The 14762-nt window shown below is 40.2% G+C and overlaps 1 protein-coding gene across 4 annotated transcripts in view; it reads right to left on the bottom strand.

The window, feature by feature from the left end:
• The window catches only part of VAPA (VAMP associated protein A), a 52051-nt gene that overhangs the window by 6423 nt on the left and 30866 nt on the right, over positions 1-14762 (bottom strand). The window contains exons 5-6 of one of the 4 annotated variants that reach the window (XM_075142097.1): positions 13316-13492; positions 4308-4573 (exon numbers count right to left, since the gene is read on the bottom strand). In XM_075142097.1, coding sequence (XP_074998198.1) covers positions 4469-4573; positions 13316-13492 — 282 coding nt within the window. In that variant the 3' untranslated portion in view covers positions 4308-4468. Of the gene's footprint in view, positions 1-4307; positions 4574-9718; positions 12354-13315; positions 13493-14762 lie in introns of those variants that run through there. The other 3 variants (XM_075142096.1, XM_075142100.1, XM_075142099.1) reach the window with 3 other exon arrangements.

Here is a 14762-nt window from a genome sequence, read left to right as displayed (position 1 = left end):
TTTGAATCACAGACTTGCAAAGATCTAGGTTTTCCAAGGCTTACCGTTACACTAAATGCAAACATGACACAATGTACAAATTGTACAAGAACTGCATTTCTTTTCCTGTCACCTAGAGATTTTAAAAGGAAGCACTTGAAAAAGGCCTTCATAATGCATTGCCAGAAATCTGATTTGGGGCTCCTCTAGTTTATTTGTAGTGTTGACCAGAAACATAGTTTTATGATCTGGGTTCTTAGCATATGCTGCACCAGCTTCCCTCCTTCTGCCTACATATTTTTTCTTTATTTTTCTATTAGCCAATAGAAGCCAAGTTGGACAAAGATGTAAGTAATTCTTCAGAATGCACAGTTTATTTGCCAATCCATGTTCCCTGCAAGGCTTCTCCTAGGCTACAGGCACAGAACTAGGAGCTAAGTTTCCTTGATCTTTTGGTTTCATCACACATTAAATTAACTGCTGCACAGCACCATATACATTTGTGACACAATATATTCCATTCATTTTATTCCTCCAACCTGACCTCATGTGCTGGCAGCCCTGGCTGCTAAAGAAGTTAAGCCGCAAGTGGATTAGCAGTGGAAGACCTACAAACTGAGTGATTTGCCCCACACCAAAATGCAGAAGCTTTAAGAAAATGAAACAATTAATGTTGGTATCTTCAATAACTGCCAATGTTGCTAGGACAGGTGCAAGTTTTTCCCTCAGTAATATCTACTCAAGCAGCCACCTGACAGAAGAAATGGTAACCTGAAGAAGTTCTTGGGCAAATTGTTTTAACAGGTTCTATTTAAGGAAAAGGACAAAAGGGATCAGAAAAATCAAAACAAGTGTTCTTGCTCTGTTTCTATACCGTTTACATATCGTGCCTGCTGCCCTGGGGTAGAATGTCATTTTTATGAACAGAAGTCCATATTTTAAGATACAATGTCTGTCTTGTTTGAGTTGGAGTGTGCTTGCTTAAAGTGCAGGATTAAAAAAAAAAAAACAAACTTTTTATTTTTGTAAAGTTATAGAAGATATTTTTCTTCTCAATTATGTTCCAGATTAAACTGCCAGGGAAGTTTAAGCACTTGTTAAAGTATTGATTGAAATAAAAAAGCCTAATTGAAAAATTAAGGATTTCTTTGCCTCCTACACGTGTTAGTTTTCTGTTTTGTTGACTTTCTACCTATAAAAAATGATAGATGTCTTGGAAAGCAATAACTAAAAATCCCTCTGTTGAGTAACTTGAGCACAGAAAAACTCATTTCTTACTATATACACAAGAAAACGTTTTTGCTTGAGAACACGTCACTAGAAACAGCTCTGATGGATACAGCTGGGATGATTTGGGTTTCACAGCACATCTTCAGGTTCTCTGAATAAAATGGGGGCTGGAAGCGCCCAGTGAGTAACGACGGCATTGGCTTGCAAGGAGAGTACGGTTAGAGCAGCTGTGTCAGGACAAAGGGTGTGGTTCAACAGAAACAAAATGTTTTTTGTAAATGAGCTGTAAGCAAACAAAGCAGCATCACTGCTCTGCTATTCCATCTCACTTGCTCTAAGGGCGACAACCTGGAGGGGGAGCAGGAAGGGATTAGAAAGGACACTTTTCTTAAAGAGGAAGAAAAATCTGAAATTAACTGAGAACGGAAAGAAAGCCAGAGGATAACAAAAGCACCTTTCCTCAGTGCTGTGCGGTTTCACTCCTGCCTCACTTGCACAAGGAAAGAGGAGGTGAAATGCAGTCAGTGAGACTTCCACCACCACCATCGAAAGCTTTGGAGTTGACCAATTTCTGAGTTTTCCGAAGTGACTCAGGAGATCCCTGAAAGATGAGCTCCATTTTCAGGAAGCATGCCCAAAATTACAAGGCACTCCGAATGCAGTAGCCGCAGGCTGTGAAGAAGTGGCCTCCCTTCCACACAAAGTGGTGGGTACAGATGAATTCGGGCATAAACAGATTCTACGTGGCATAACTCACTCCTTACACAACAGGGAAGGCTAGGTAATAAAAACCAGCACCACTCATTTCTGAATTTTATAGTTTCATTAATTTTCCATAATATTCCCTCTTACTACAAGCGTTTGCCAAGAACTTTTTCCTTCTAGTCTTCTCCTCTTTAGTGCAATCACTGTTGATTTTTTTAATTACTATTTGCTGCCAGCAATAAATCATAATAAGGAAATGAAGAAACAAGATTTCCACTCCACTGCTGAATCAGGCAGAAACAAACATGGCTGTGAGGAATCAAACCACCAGTACTCTCAACAGCTAAGGAAACAGCGCTGTTGGCCTGAGCAGTTATTTATCAGGTACCTTCTCCCCACCCCTTCTTCTTCAGAAGTCTGCTCCGGGGTATAGGCTCAGTCCAGGGGATGGATTCTAGTTATGGTGCTACCGAGCCCCGAGGACAGTAATTAATTCCTACGTGTCTTCCAGTAACGGGAACTGCCCGTGATCGCCACCTCAAAGCAGGCAGACAAGGACTCCCAACATCCTTTTCCCATGGGAACCACATTGTTCCTCGTCCGCTGCCATTTCCACGACAGTCCGTTGGAAAATGAGAAAGCAAGCTGCGCAGGATAGTGCTGTCTTCGAATAAAGAATTGAAAGAAGTTTGGGAAAAAAGTTTACGCTTGGAGTTGTTTGGAATTAGCTTTCCTAGATTAACTCTGCCGAATTCTGCAATCCCACCCACAGAAAAAGCCTGGGATCAGACCTATGTACCTTCATCCAGAGGACAGACACTTGCTAGACAGACGCATGCATTACGAGTTTCTTTAAATCAATGCCCAACTACTGGATCACTTTCCTCTTAGCACCGAACAGTAGCCTGAAGAGCCCCGAAGATAATCAAAACAATATATAGTCATCAGCTTTATTAAGTGCCCTATAAGGCATCGCTGGAAACAGCCGATCTTTAAGCAACACAATTAACAGTTTCATTACCATAAACCCAAACCCCCAGACGTTCTGCCACGCAGGGGAGCTCCACAGCGGAGCTCTCCAGCGGGCCCCCGGGCCGGCGGGCCGGGCAGCAGCGGGCGCGGGCGGCGGCGGCGGCCGGAGCGGGCGGGAGCGCCCAGGGCCGAGGCGACATTGCCACCTGGCGGCGGCGGCCGGCCCGACCTGAACCTCCGGCCAGCTTGCCCCCAAAAAGCGACGGTAACACGGTTAGGGGAGACCAACGCCAGCCAAGCTTGAAGGTTCAGTCCCCTTTACCGAGGACAATGAGCAGCAGCAGCAGCAGCAGCGCTCAGGTTAAACAGAGGCCAGGCATGCTCTCCCTTGGTCTGATTACAGCAATTAATTTCGACCCCTTGAGAGGGTAGAGTAGTAACTGTGGGGCAGGGGAGTGCCAGCAAGGTAAGAGGGTGACACCATCATCTCTCACGAAAGACAGAAAGGATCATCAGAGCCTGGGTAACCGGGCAAATTAAAAGGAAACACGTATGGGTCCTGCAGCCAGTTTCCCTACTGAGCCCATGGTTTTAGCATACAGAAAACAAAACATGCATACATCTCTTAAAGATATTTTACAAGTTTTCCCCGAGGACCAGACTAACACTACGATTTCATTCCAGGTGATGCTCACTCCTTACCAGAGGAGCACACCATCCGTGGGAGCGGTAGCGATAAAAGGAATTACAGGAACTACACTCAGAAGAAATCTGAGGTTACGCTTTCAAGAGTTAAGAAGCGCCAAAATGAAGCTTTGCCCCTGTAGCCTTCGCTGCAGCCCCTTCCGCATGCCCAGTGCCATAGGATCAGGGCAAAACTTTTTGAACCTATAGAAAATGCACTAAAGTAATCTTTTCTCCATACTCCATAAGGGATATTGGGGAAATGATTGCATGGCTTAAGCTGTACCAACCATTTCTGCAGGTTTTGTTTTAAATTAATACTAGAAGAAAAATACTATTACCGAACTGTAAAATTTGCATTGCTTCAACATATTGCCATCTGTCCAAAAATGTGTATATAAATGGCAACTGGAAAACATACTATACATATACAGCTCATATGTAAGTACCTTATTCATGGAATTACCAAATTTTTTAATGAGTACTATCACACATTCACTAAAACTGTTCTAAGAGCTACATAACTCTCAAATACATTATATATGCTAAAAAATAGTACTCATTTTGACAGTCTAATTTTAAATCTTAGACTATTATTGGCTCACTCTATTATAAGAGCAAGTGCTTTAGCTTCCACGATTCCAACCAGGACTAGTGGGTAACTATCAATGTATAGCTACACGACAGGGAGCATACAGGACTTAGTGGCCATCAGGCATGAGACTGGGAAGGATTTCCTATAAAAAATAGCTTCATTTCTTTAAATCTAAAAATGCTTTTGCATTGACAGCTGAGATCTTTGCACTTCACAAAAGCAGTAGCAAATGCTTCTGGATGTTGGAAATTCACCTCATGTCAGCATCCTCCTGCTTAAGCCTCGGGTTTCTCTTTGAAGGTCTCAAATTAATACTCGCAGAGGGTCAGAGTGCATTTGGGAGAGGGTTTTGGACAAGACGGCTCCCATTTGGCCAGAACGAAGGAAGTGTTTCTGCACCCAGTTGCTCTGAAAATTAGCAATTTTAAAGTAGCTCAAAAATTAGGAACAGTTAAATGAGGAAAATGGATTAGTAGAGGCAACTGAAGCAGTTACAAACATACGATACAACGTAAAGTCCTATAGTAACCCAGTCAGCTGTAACCACCCGTTTGCATACAGGCACTGCAGAAAGCTTTCTGTTCACAGATCAGATGTAAATATGAATGTACACAAACACACACTACAGTTTTGCGTAACCCTATTATTATTCCTGGCCAGAAGGGAATTAGTGTTTGTGTGGCTCACCTAACGAGCCATGCTGCACGCACAGAGCATGCACAGGAGGACTCGGGTCACGCGTTGCTCTTTCCCCACCGCACTTTCAGAGCAGTAGCCAAGGAGGTCAGGAGGCCCCTGTCCATATGCTGCTGGTTATGCTGCTGAAAATGTTTACTTTTGATTAGCTGCTTCATTTCTATGCCTCTAGTTCCACAAGTGCAACTTCTACATAGCTCTAGAAGTGGACTCGTAAAACCACAATGAGCTTATTTTTTTGAATTACTGGTCTAAGAGAAGCTTCGAGGTCAGTTACAGCTCCTCTGAAGATCAGATTCCTTCTCCCACCCATTTGCAAGCATTAAATCATTAGTACTTCCAAAGTGCCTGAGCAGAGCAGGTTGGAGAAGCGAGGATGCATGCATGCAGGGTTGTATTTCTTCCAACTTTTAACATTTCTCACCCCATTATTTGGCATTTTCTTGCATCACCTCCTTCCTGCCCCCAGGTAAATCAAGCTCCCGTCCCACCCCATACACCCTCCATGAGCTTACTCCGGTGACGGCTCGAGTTTTCCCCCGCCATGCCTGCTAGCCTGTTCCCTTGTAACACGCTCGTCTCTCACCCACATTGCTGACAAGCGCTGGGCTACCTCGGGCAGCTGCAGGGGTGTTTGATCTATGCCCATGCCGACAGCTTGGCAAGCACACCAGCACTAACTGGTCAAACAGCAGCAAGCAGGACAGGTATCTTTCCAGCTCACTGTGCAGGCTTGCCCTGGATGGGAGCACCAATTTAAATGTCTTTCATCTCAGCTCTAATTTTCCTGTAATTAGAGGTAGTTGGTATCTGTGAAACATCAACCTCTCTATCAAATGTGGCTTGAATTAGATTTCAAATTCACACAAGGAAAAACAGCACAAAGATGCTTGTCTCTTTAAGAAGTTACGTTTTTCCACAAATTAGCCGACCTTCCTTTGCCATTGTAACCTGGTTCCTGTGGAGGCAGGATGAAGAGATAATTTCACCTAATCAGGAAAGCAATCTGTTCCGATTTTCTTGAAGCTGGGACATGAAATGAGAGGCCCAAGGGCTAAAGTATTTCAAGGCATTACGGAAGAAAGTGAAGTCTGAAAGCAGTGAAGTTGAAGGCTGCACTGGAAATCCGAGGTTAGCCAATGCTGGGCATGAATACAATGAAAATCATTCTGGCATTCTCCTGTTTACAAGACCGGTCACCATGTTTGAAGCTTTATATCCTGAGGCTGGGGAGAAAGCCCTGTTCTTGGAGAAGGCCACAGCAGTTTCCAGCGTATGTCTGGGAAGAAGGCAGCACATACAGACCTTTCCAACAGCTCAGCTCCCCTAGGAAGACACAGCCATCAATAAAGCCACTTCTGAAGCAGTTCATCTCGCTCTTCTCATAGAATCATTTAGGTTGGTTGGAAAAGAGCCTTAAGATCAAGTCCAACCATTAATCTAACACTGCCAAGTCCACCACTAAACCATGTCCCTAAGTGCCATGACCGTCTCTCCCTACCGTACTCCCTTTTTCTTCCCTTGACACCAACCGCTCCCCAGTTCCCATGTGAGATGTGGGACAGGTGTCTCATATCTATCATTTCAAAATTTTAAACTAACCCGAGGTGATTAAGGCAATCACGGAAAATAAGCCACCGCATGAGCTTCCACCTTCTGTGAACCACTCCATTATCAAAGCTGCACTCTTTAGTACCTCTGGTAACAGCTCTAGAGGGCTGTCTCTCTATTTGACCTAGGGTTCAAGTTTTGTTTTGTGTGGACTTTCCTCCTAAGCCTTTCTAAAACATGGTTCTATAAACAGTTTCTATAGACTGTCTTACATAATGATTTAAAGCAATGCCTCTCAACCATTAAGAAACAGAGCACAATCTTTATAATTAAGATAATTGCTAGATTCTCATTATTAATATTCCTCAAACCAGCCCTCATACCAGTGCAGAGGTGTACTGCAGTCTGAAAAGCAGTAATAACAGCAAAGCATTTACTAATTTTGAGTGAAAACACATCAGTGGCTTTAACCTCTGTAAGAGTCTATTATTGCTGGAGCACCTTTGCTTGCAGGAGTCAAACGTGTAGTTTTTAAAAAAGAAGTCCTTGGCTCTTCTGAAGAATTGCCTCCAAAAATCAGACAGCATCATGATACAGATGTCCGTATTTGGACTATCAAAGTAGCAATGGAAAAATATTTTGCTGCTCCCAGAGCAATATATACCACCACTAACACAGTAGTTGTACAGATTTAGGACTGTGCTTTCTTTAACTTGAAAAGTACAAACAGCACTGGCTCCACAAAATTTTTTGCTACACAGACACACTTTTATGTTCTAAGACTACAAACACAACATGCCCAAATGTTTAGCATTTTTTTTCCCCCTACTGTCTTTAGCAGAGGTCAGGCATTATAATCCCAGTGAGCACAATCCACTGTTAAATACCTCTCTAACAGCCACATTTTCTGCCTGTTTAACACGGCTTCGGGAACAACAAGGCAACAGCTGTCTTTAGGAAGGTGCTTTAAAAGCCTACAAAAAATTTCCAAGCAACATGAAGCAGCATTTTGGAAACCCAACAGAAAAAAAAAGACTTGAACAGGGCTCAAGGAAGGCTTGATGAGAAACGGGATGAAGTGTGTGTGCTACAGAACAGGGGCTGTGCCTAAACCATCCCTTCCCAATCACTTGTCCCAATACTTGTGCCTTAGTTTCCTCATCTCTAAAGCCAGGGTAAGCCATCCTTACAAGGCAGATTGAGAAACTCACAAAGATAGCTATTTAATTACTACCCACTCTGAGAACAGCCTAGACACTGATCATCAGTGACAATCTCTCTGAATTCACCTATGCACGTGAACCTGCACCAGCATTAGTAGAAAGATAAACTTTCAAGAACATCCCGAAATAATTATTCCCAGACTATGGCAATTTTTTTTTCCCAGAACTTGGATAAGCAGACTAACTTAAAAAAAAAAACCAAAACACCTCACAATGTTTTTTTCTCATACACAAGTTTAAAAGGTCAGAATTAATAACTGTTTCAGTCACCTTTCAACTAATTTTTCATTTATTTCAAATGTCTGAGCTCAGACTGCTTAGCTATAATAATAGCTCTGTCTCACGCCTCTGTGCCTGGATACCATAACACCCTTTAAATCTTTTCTAAAGAAGAGGGAGGGGAAGAGCAGCATTCCACCACTGCCAGCAAAAGAAGTAGCTACTGTATAAACAGGGATTCAATACCTTGCTGGCAGTGTTATCAACACTACACAAACCAGTACCAAGCTTTAAATAAAATGGCACTTCAACATGGTGGGAGATGCTTATACCATGATTTAGTTAAAACAAAATCTTTCAACCCTTACAAATTATATTTCATCCAAACCAGTTCCTAGATCCAATTCACCATGCAAACACATAAACCCTTGTCCCAGGAAAAGAGGAAGAGGCACTGACCTTATCATCTAGCAGTAATGAGACAGCCAGATAAAAGATAAGAATCAATTGTTTTGCTTTTGCACAAGACCTCATTTCTACATAGCTCTTTGCCACTTAGAGGGTAAATAAATAAAGGTGCCTGACACCATCACTACCTCTGCTTACGCAGCCCTATCAGAATCAGGAATTTTTCTTAAACATACGCAACTGCATTCAAAAAGAAAAACACAACAGACCAACTTCAATCATATACTTGGTTACATTATTGGAGTGCCCCTGGGAAAGACGTTCAGACAGGAAATAAAGAATTTCATCCCACCTGTAAACACGAAGAGCAGGGCATTTCAGTATTATAGTAAACGTTTATTAGGGTTGCTCTGTAACTGTGTAGCCCTCATTCCATCTTTTGCCACAGACTGAAACAGTGTTTGCCCTGACAAGTCAGTTCAAGCATAAATACCTAGGGACTCCAAACAGGAAAAAGAAAACCCTTTGTCATGACGACTATTATAAATCTGACAAACCATCAGCATCCTCAGTGTTGCCTGGATTCAGGCACCTGCTCTTCACTCCAACACTGAATCTTCATCCATGCCAGCTTCATCCTATTTACTAGCAGTACCTAGAAGCAGGGCAGTTACACCACCTGCGAGGTGGACTAGGTACATCTATTCACCATCGGCAGTCTACAGAATGTACATATTCAGGGAGAAGTTCCAAAATAAAAAGGACACTACTACATTTTAAATGGTTTATTAACACTTCAACTTTTAATATCTTTGAAGAAGGCCTGAAAGGTAAGTTTTGCTCGTTGACTTTGTCTTTTCCCCTTTGGCAAAATGTCACCTTCCACCTCCTCCCTCCACCCCCTCTCGTCCCAAGAGGATAATGAAGTTTCAAGCTAGTGTTCGGTTGCTTCTCATATGTAAATTGGCTTCAATCATAGCAGCAGAAACATGCAAGCCTGGGCAATAGCGTTTGTCAACAGCTTTTAGAGAATGAGTAAAAGTGCACAAATAACTTGTGCATTGATACAAATAACTTTTTCTTAAATGAACTTCATATATATTTTTTTTTTTTTAAAGTGACTTAAATTTGGTGCCCAGAATTACTTCAGAAGTTGTATCTTCTATTTAACTAGGCTTTCCCCCCCCCCCGAACCATCATACAACCCTTTTTTAAAGTGCTATATTCATAAAACTTTAAAATACTACTTTGATACCGTATACTTGTTCCATCTTGCTCTTTTGAGAAATCAACAGAGCAACCTGCAATGCATATTTAACTGAAGTCACATGTTTAGCCTCACACGACTTTATGGGCATCATTGTCTGATCATATCACTAGGAGCAGTGGAGAGAGTGTATTTCCCCGTGCTTACATACACAAGTAAGCAGGCAGACAAAGCAAGAAGTTCTAACCATTTCAGGAACAAAGACAAACAATTTAATCCATATTACATAATTCACTGAATACAGTTGATCTCATCCAAAGTGACTCCTGAGAGCAAAATAGTTTTAGCATTACATTTATATACAGCTATGAAGAGATTACTGGAAACCAAGACAGTCTCCTTATACCATTAGTAAGTACACTGGTTACGAGACCGCTGCACACTTTCACTTTGAAGACATTACTTAAACCATGACCAAGTTTTACCACCTGTTTGTTATTTACGAAAGAAGTTATTTCAATCTGATTTTATCATTATTTTTGCCTTATTTCTGCTGCAGGACATCAAAACCTGAGTCAGCTGCATTGAGCAATGATTCCTTTTTCTGCTTTCAAGTCCTGAAAGTGCTAGTTACCCTTGAAAACCTCCGTACACTATGCTGCAAATATTTAAGATCTTCCAGAGGACTTTTTTTTTTTCTTTCAATGCAGGAATGACTGCTCTGTCTGAAGCAAACTACATCCTGCACGCTATTGCTTTCGAACTTTCCACGTAACAGTTGGAACAGGCTATGAAAGTTTGATGCGGCAATGTTCTGTTAGAGGGGGGGAAAAAAAAAATATCGGCAGAATTACACCATTCTGAACCAGCGGAACCAAAATAATCAAGACCTTAACATAGTTTTTCCAGTCACTGGGATGGAAGGAGACTTAAACGCAGACACTGGAACAAGTAATTGGAAACATCTGTGCTTGCATGCTTAAGTGAAAAGATAAGCAGTATTTGCATTTTCTTCATCATCTTCCTTGCACATATGCAAGATTTTATAAAAACGTTTATCACAGAGAGCAATGACAGAACATGACGTAATTATAGTTTTCTTTTTTTAAAAAAAGCACTAGAAATAAAAGGCAACCAAGATAACGTACATCTTCTCCAGAACATTTTTCTCAGCTACATAAGGTGTGCATACACCAAGGTCTAACACACTCAGCTGCACCACATCAAGTCAAGCTGTCCAAGAGCATACACAATTTTGCTTACAGGAGTATATCCCTTCTGCAGTTTTTCAGTTTACAAATAATTCCCTGTATTGGATTATGCTTAGTCAGAAGTACAGATAATATTTTTTTCCAATACTACTGTTTGTTTTTATGACATATTCAGAGATGAGGCAAGACATAAGATTAAGTGCAGGGAAGCATTTCAGACCCCGCAAAAATGCATTCTTTAAAACTTAGCTATACATGGTTAACACAGGTAGATCTGCCAAGAGTTGCATAAAAATTATTTTCATCTCCAAAAGGTGAGCAACTGAGGCTCACTCAGCAAATACCAACTCTTCTGCATCATGGAATTCACTATGGGTGTCTGAATCATTCAAATTGCAGCTTTGAATATCTGCTAAAACAGAATTGCAAACCGAGTAAGTTAGTATATATGAATTAAGTAACCTTATGAAATCAAAGAATAATGTTGACTCCTGGAAGACACCCAGAAGATCCAAAGATGGAACAGAAGGTTGATTATTACACTCCAGCACAATCCAAGCAAATTGTTAATATATTGAAAACATTCATGCCTGGTATTTGTACCTGCTGGATATTCAAATTATTCTGTCCCAAAACAAGTTTGATAACCATCCTCTCTGTAGCTGAAAGCAGCCAGAAAGCAGTTCATTTTTTTAAACAAATGGAATGGAAACCGACACCTGCCCCACCCCCCCCTTCCCCCCCTTCAATTACAACAGTCTAAGCCAGAGACTTAAGCAAATAAACTTCAAAATAGCCATTTGTTACAAGTAGCAAATTACCATGAACAATGAACTTGTTAGGAATCCCTTCTAGAAGTACGACACACACAAACAGGCTACCCAGCAGAAAAATCTGTTAACAATTTTATTTCTTTTGTAATGTTAAATATTATGGGACAGGATTGTAAGGATGAAGAACTCTCAACAATGCCTCACAAGGGATAAGAAAGAAATTCTGCCATGATATTAGCAAAGTAAGGTAAGGAGAAAATTTACACAGTAAGAGGCACCATTTCCCCCAGAATACCTCTTGTCATATTCCTGAATGAGTGGGATTAGCAATCTAATAAATCATTTTTCAAGAGGTAACAGCAACAGATAAAATTTTAAAGGATTATTAAAATAACATTTACAAGACTCTGAACAATTTTTGAATTCTTATTAAAACCACAGAAAGAAAGAACAATTCTTTATTTATGAATTTTCATAAAGGACTGACTGTGCAACTGACACCTGCTATTGATGACTTAATTTACAATTTTGTCCAGTAGCCGAACAGTTTGTCTTTTCAGACTGTGTTTTCTAACCGTGCGAGATCATTAAAGGCAAAGCCTGTTACGATGCTGTACACAAAAATGGCCACTTGGGCCATACTACCAATGAAGTGGTAGGTAAACAAATCTTTTTCTGGCCAAGGAAAAAAAAAAAAAAAAAAGGAAGCTGCATTTTGCATGCTTCTCTCACTCATTCTTTCTACAAGATGAACTTCCCTAGAAAGAATCCAATGAAAATGGCTGCAATTACAACAAGAAGTGAAGGAAGAGAATTAGACCCATTATCTCTGAGGGCCAAAGCTGTGGGTGATCCAGATTTATCCGAGTGCGCTACCTTTCTGAGCCTCAAACCTTCATCCTGAGGGGGGAAAAATAAAAACACAGATGGAAAAAAATTTATGAACACCTCTTCTTTACAATTGTAAAAACTGAACTCAAAGGCCAAATTTACTGGTGAACATTTATATAAAAGTTAAAAAACCCCCAAACATTACACCACACCAAAATCCAAAATATGAGCATAGCAAACCGTAATATTTCAAATAAGGACAGGTAATCCGCTAGTTTCTCTCCATGCTCTGGTTAAGAAAGATTCCGAAATTCTTGCTAGGCACAACGAAGAATCCTGCTTTTACTTACTAAGTGTCAGAATTAAATAGCAGTAATTTCTTATTGTTAAGGAGAAACGTCTGCTTTGTGTAGTGTTTCTCCAAATGTTCCAATGTCATCAGAATTACAGGTGTGGAGACATCATTATTTCACGGTTCTTTAAAAGGCTACCATGGCCAACTAAATTGTCAGAATTTGTCAGCAAATATATAGAAAAGTCACATAAAGTCATGTCTTGACTAGTTAAATGTCACAGAAATGGTACCTTTACATAAAGGTACTGGAAAGTAGTGTTTGCTTACTTCCTCTGGCCAAACAATTGTTCTTGTTCACTAACAATTTGTGATACAGAATGTTACCACTTTGGATCTCATTTACTCATTCTTAATGAATAATAAAGCACTTTTATTAAAAGCTACTAATTTGGCATCTCTGATTTAGACTTAAAGTAACTAAGACCACCTTAAATAGGACCATTTCATTCATTTAAGAAGAAAATTATCTAGCTTCAGTATCTCATCCATGACAAAGTCTCAATCACTGAGAAATTCAAAATATACAGGACTGTAAAATCATATTACAAACCAATCTTGACGTTCTAAGAGTTGCATCTACTTTCTGGAATACACATCTATTCGCCTAATTACAAACCAGACCTTTCAATCAAGAAGAGCAAAGCCACTTCAACATAAACATGGAAGCAGAACTTACTCTCAGGTGCCGATTTTCATCCGTCAGCTTCATAATCTCTGCTTGAAGTCTTTTGCACTCCTCCACTAGCTTCCTTGTTTCAGTATCATTAAGTGAAACACTATGTGGTTTTGGCATCGGTCCATCCTGCTTAGATGTATTCAGTACTGGGGCGGGTTTGCTTGCATCTATATCATTCTACAAATATTAAGAATGACTTGAGAATTTTACTTACTCAAAGAAAAACCATCCACAGCTTAAAATTGAAACAATCCAGCTACTAATACAGTTCAAGGAAGTTTATATTTACAGTAATCTAAACAAAGACTTCTGTTATCAGTTCAATTCTGATTAGCTCAAATATTAAAAAGAAAGAGAAGATTGCACTGTTTACATTTGGTACCACATGCTACTGAGACAAAAATTAATACTTTAGCTGCTTAACACTGACCCAGCAGGCATGCAAAAGACAGCATAAAATACACCAAACAGCATTTGAACTTGAGGAGAAAAAATAAAAGGAAGAAAGTAATCCTGCAATAGTAAGAAACAAAACAAAGTAAAAAGAAAACAGATTGTGTCACAAACTAATATGAAATATGTATGGCACAAATATTTTGCATGTATACCACCTCTTACCGAAGGAAAATAAAGTATTGCACAAACATGGAATTTAAGTCTCACAGCATCTCTGAAATACACATTACTAATTTGAATACAAGTGAAAAGTCACATAAAAAGCTGTGAACAAAAATAAAATTAAAAATCTAGTTCCCACAGCTCTGCTCAAAATATACAATGATCTTCAGTAGACATTAATAATACAATGGATTCAACTGTATAGCCCAGGTTACCATATGTAAAAACACAGCATTCATATGGCAATACACTCAGAAACAGCTCATATTCAGATTCAGGCTTCTGTACTCCTACTTGCTTGGCTACACAGCTATGTCATTCAGACCACCACTATACTGCATCTTTCATAACCAAAGGAGTCCAAGGTAAGTACTAAATGTAAAAGAAAATCTATTAAAAGGTAATAACAAAGCAACTAAAAAAAGATGCAAGGATTTTTTTAGTTGCTATGCAAGTAGAAGTTATTTGGTCTTCAGCATCTACTTGCATTTTACATTGTTTGCAATGCAGCCATACGTAGCCTAAGAGCAAGATCCTGCTACTCCACACAGGTACTCCTAACTGGATTTAAAGAGACCAACATATTTATATCATAAGTAAGCACATTGGGATCTGTCGCTTCTTTGATTGGTTTGCTAGCTGAACTGAATTCCTTTAGTAGCACTGAAACTTCAGTAGAGACCTAAGACTTATCTCCCTGGAACAAACCTCCTTCTGCTGTTTGACCTCACTGACTGGTTTCTTCATGTCAATGTTCTGGATATGACTGGTAGGCATTTGAAGAAAGTTGTGGCTGACTGGAGTGAAATACTTGTGTCCTGGTGTAGGC

Source organism: Calonectris borealis, chromosome 2, assembly GCF_964195595.1.
Source record: "Calonectris borealis chromosome 2, bCalBor7.hap1.2, whole genome shotgun sequence".
Lineage (NCBI taxonomy): Eukaryota > Metazoa > Chordata > Aves > Procellariiformes > Procellariidae > Calonectris > Calonectris borealis.
The sequence above is the reverse complement of the archived record's forward strand: the minus strand, read 5'-3'. Positions and strand labels throughout refer to the sequence as shown.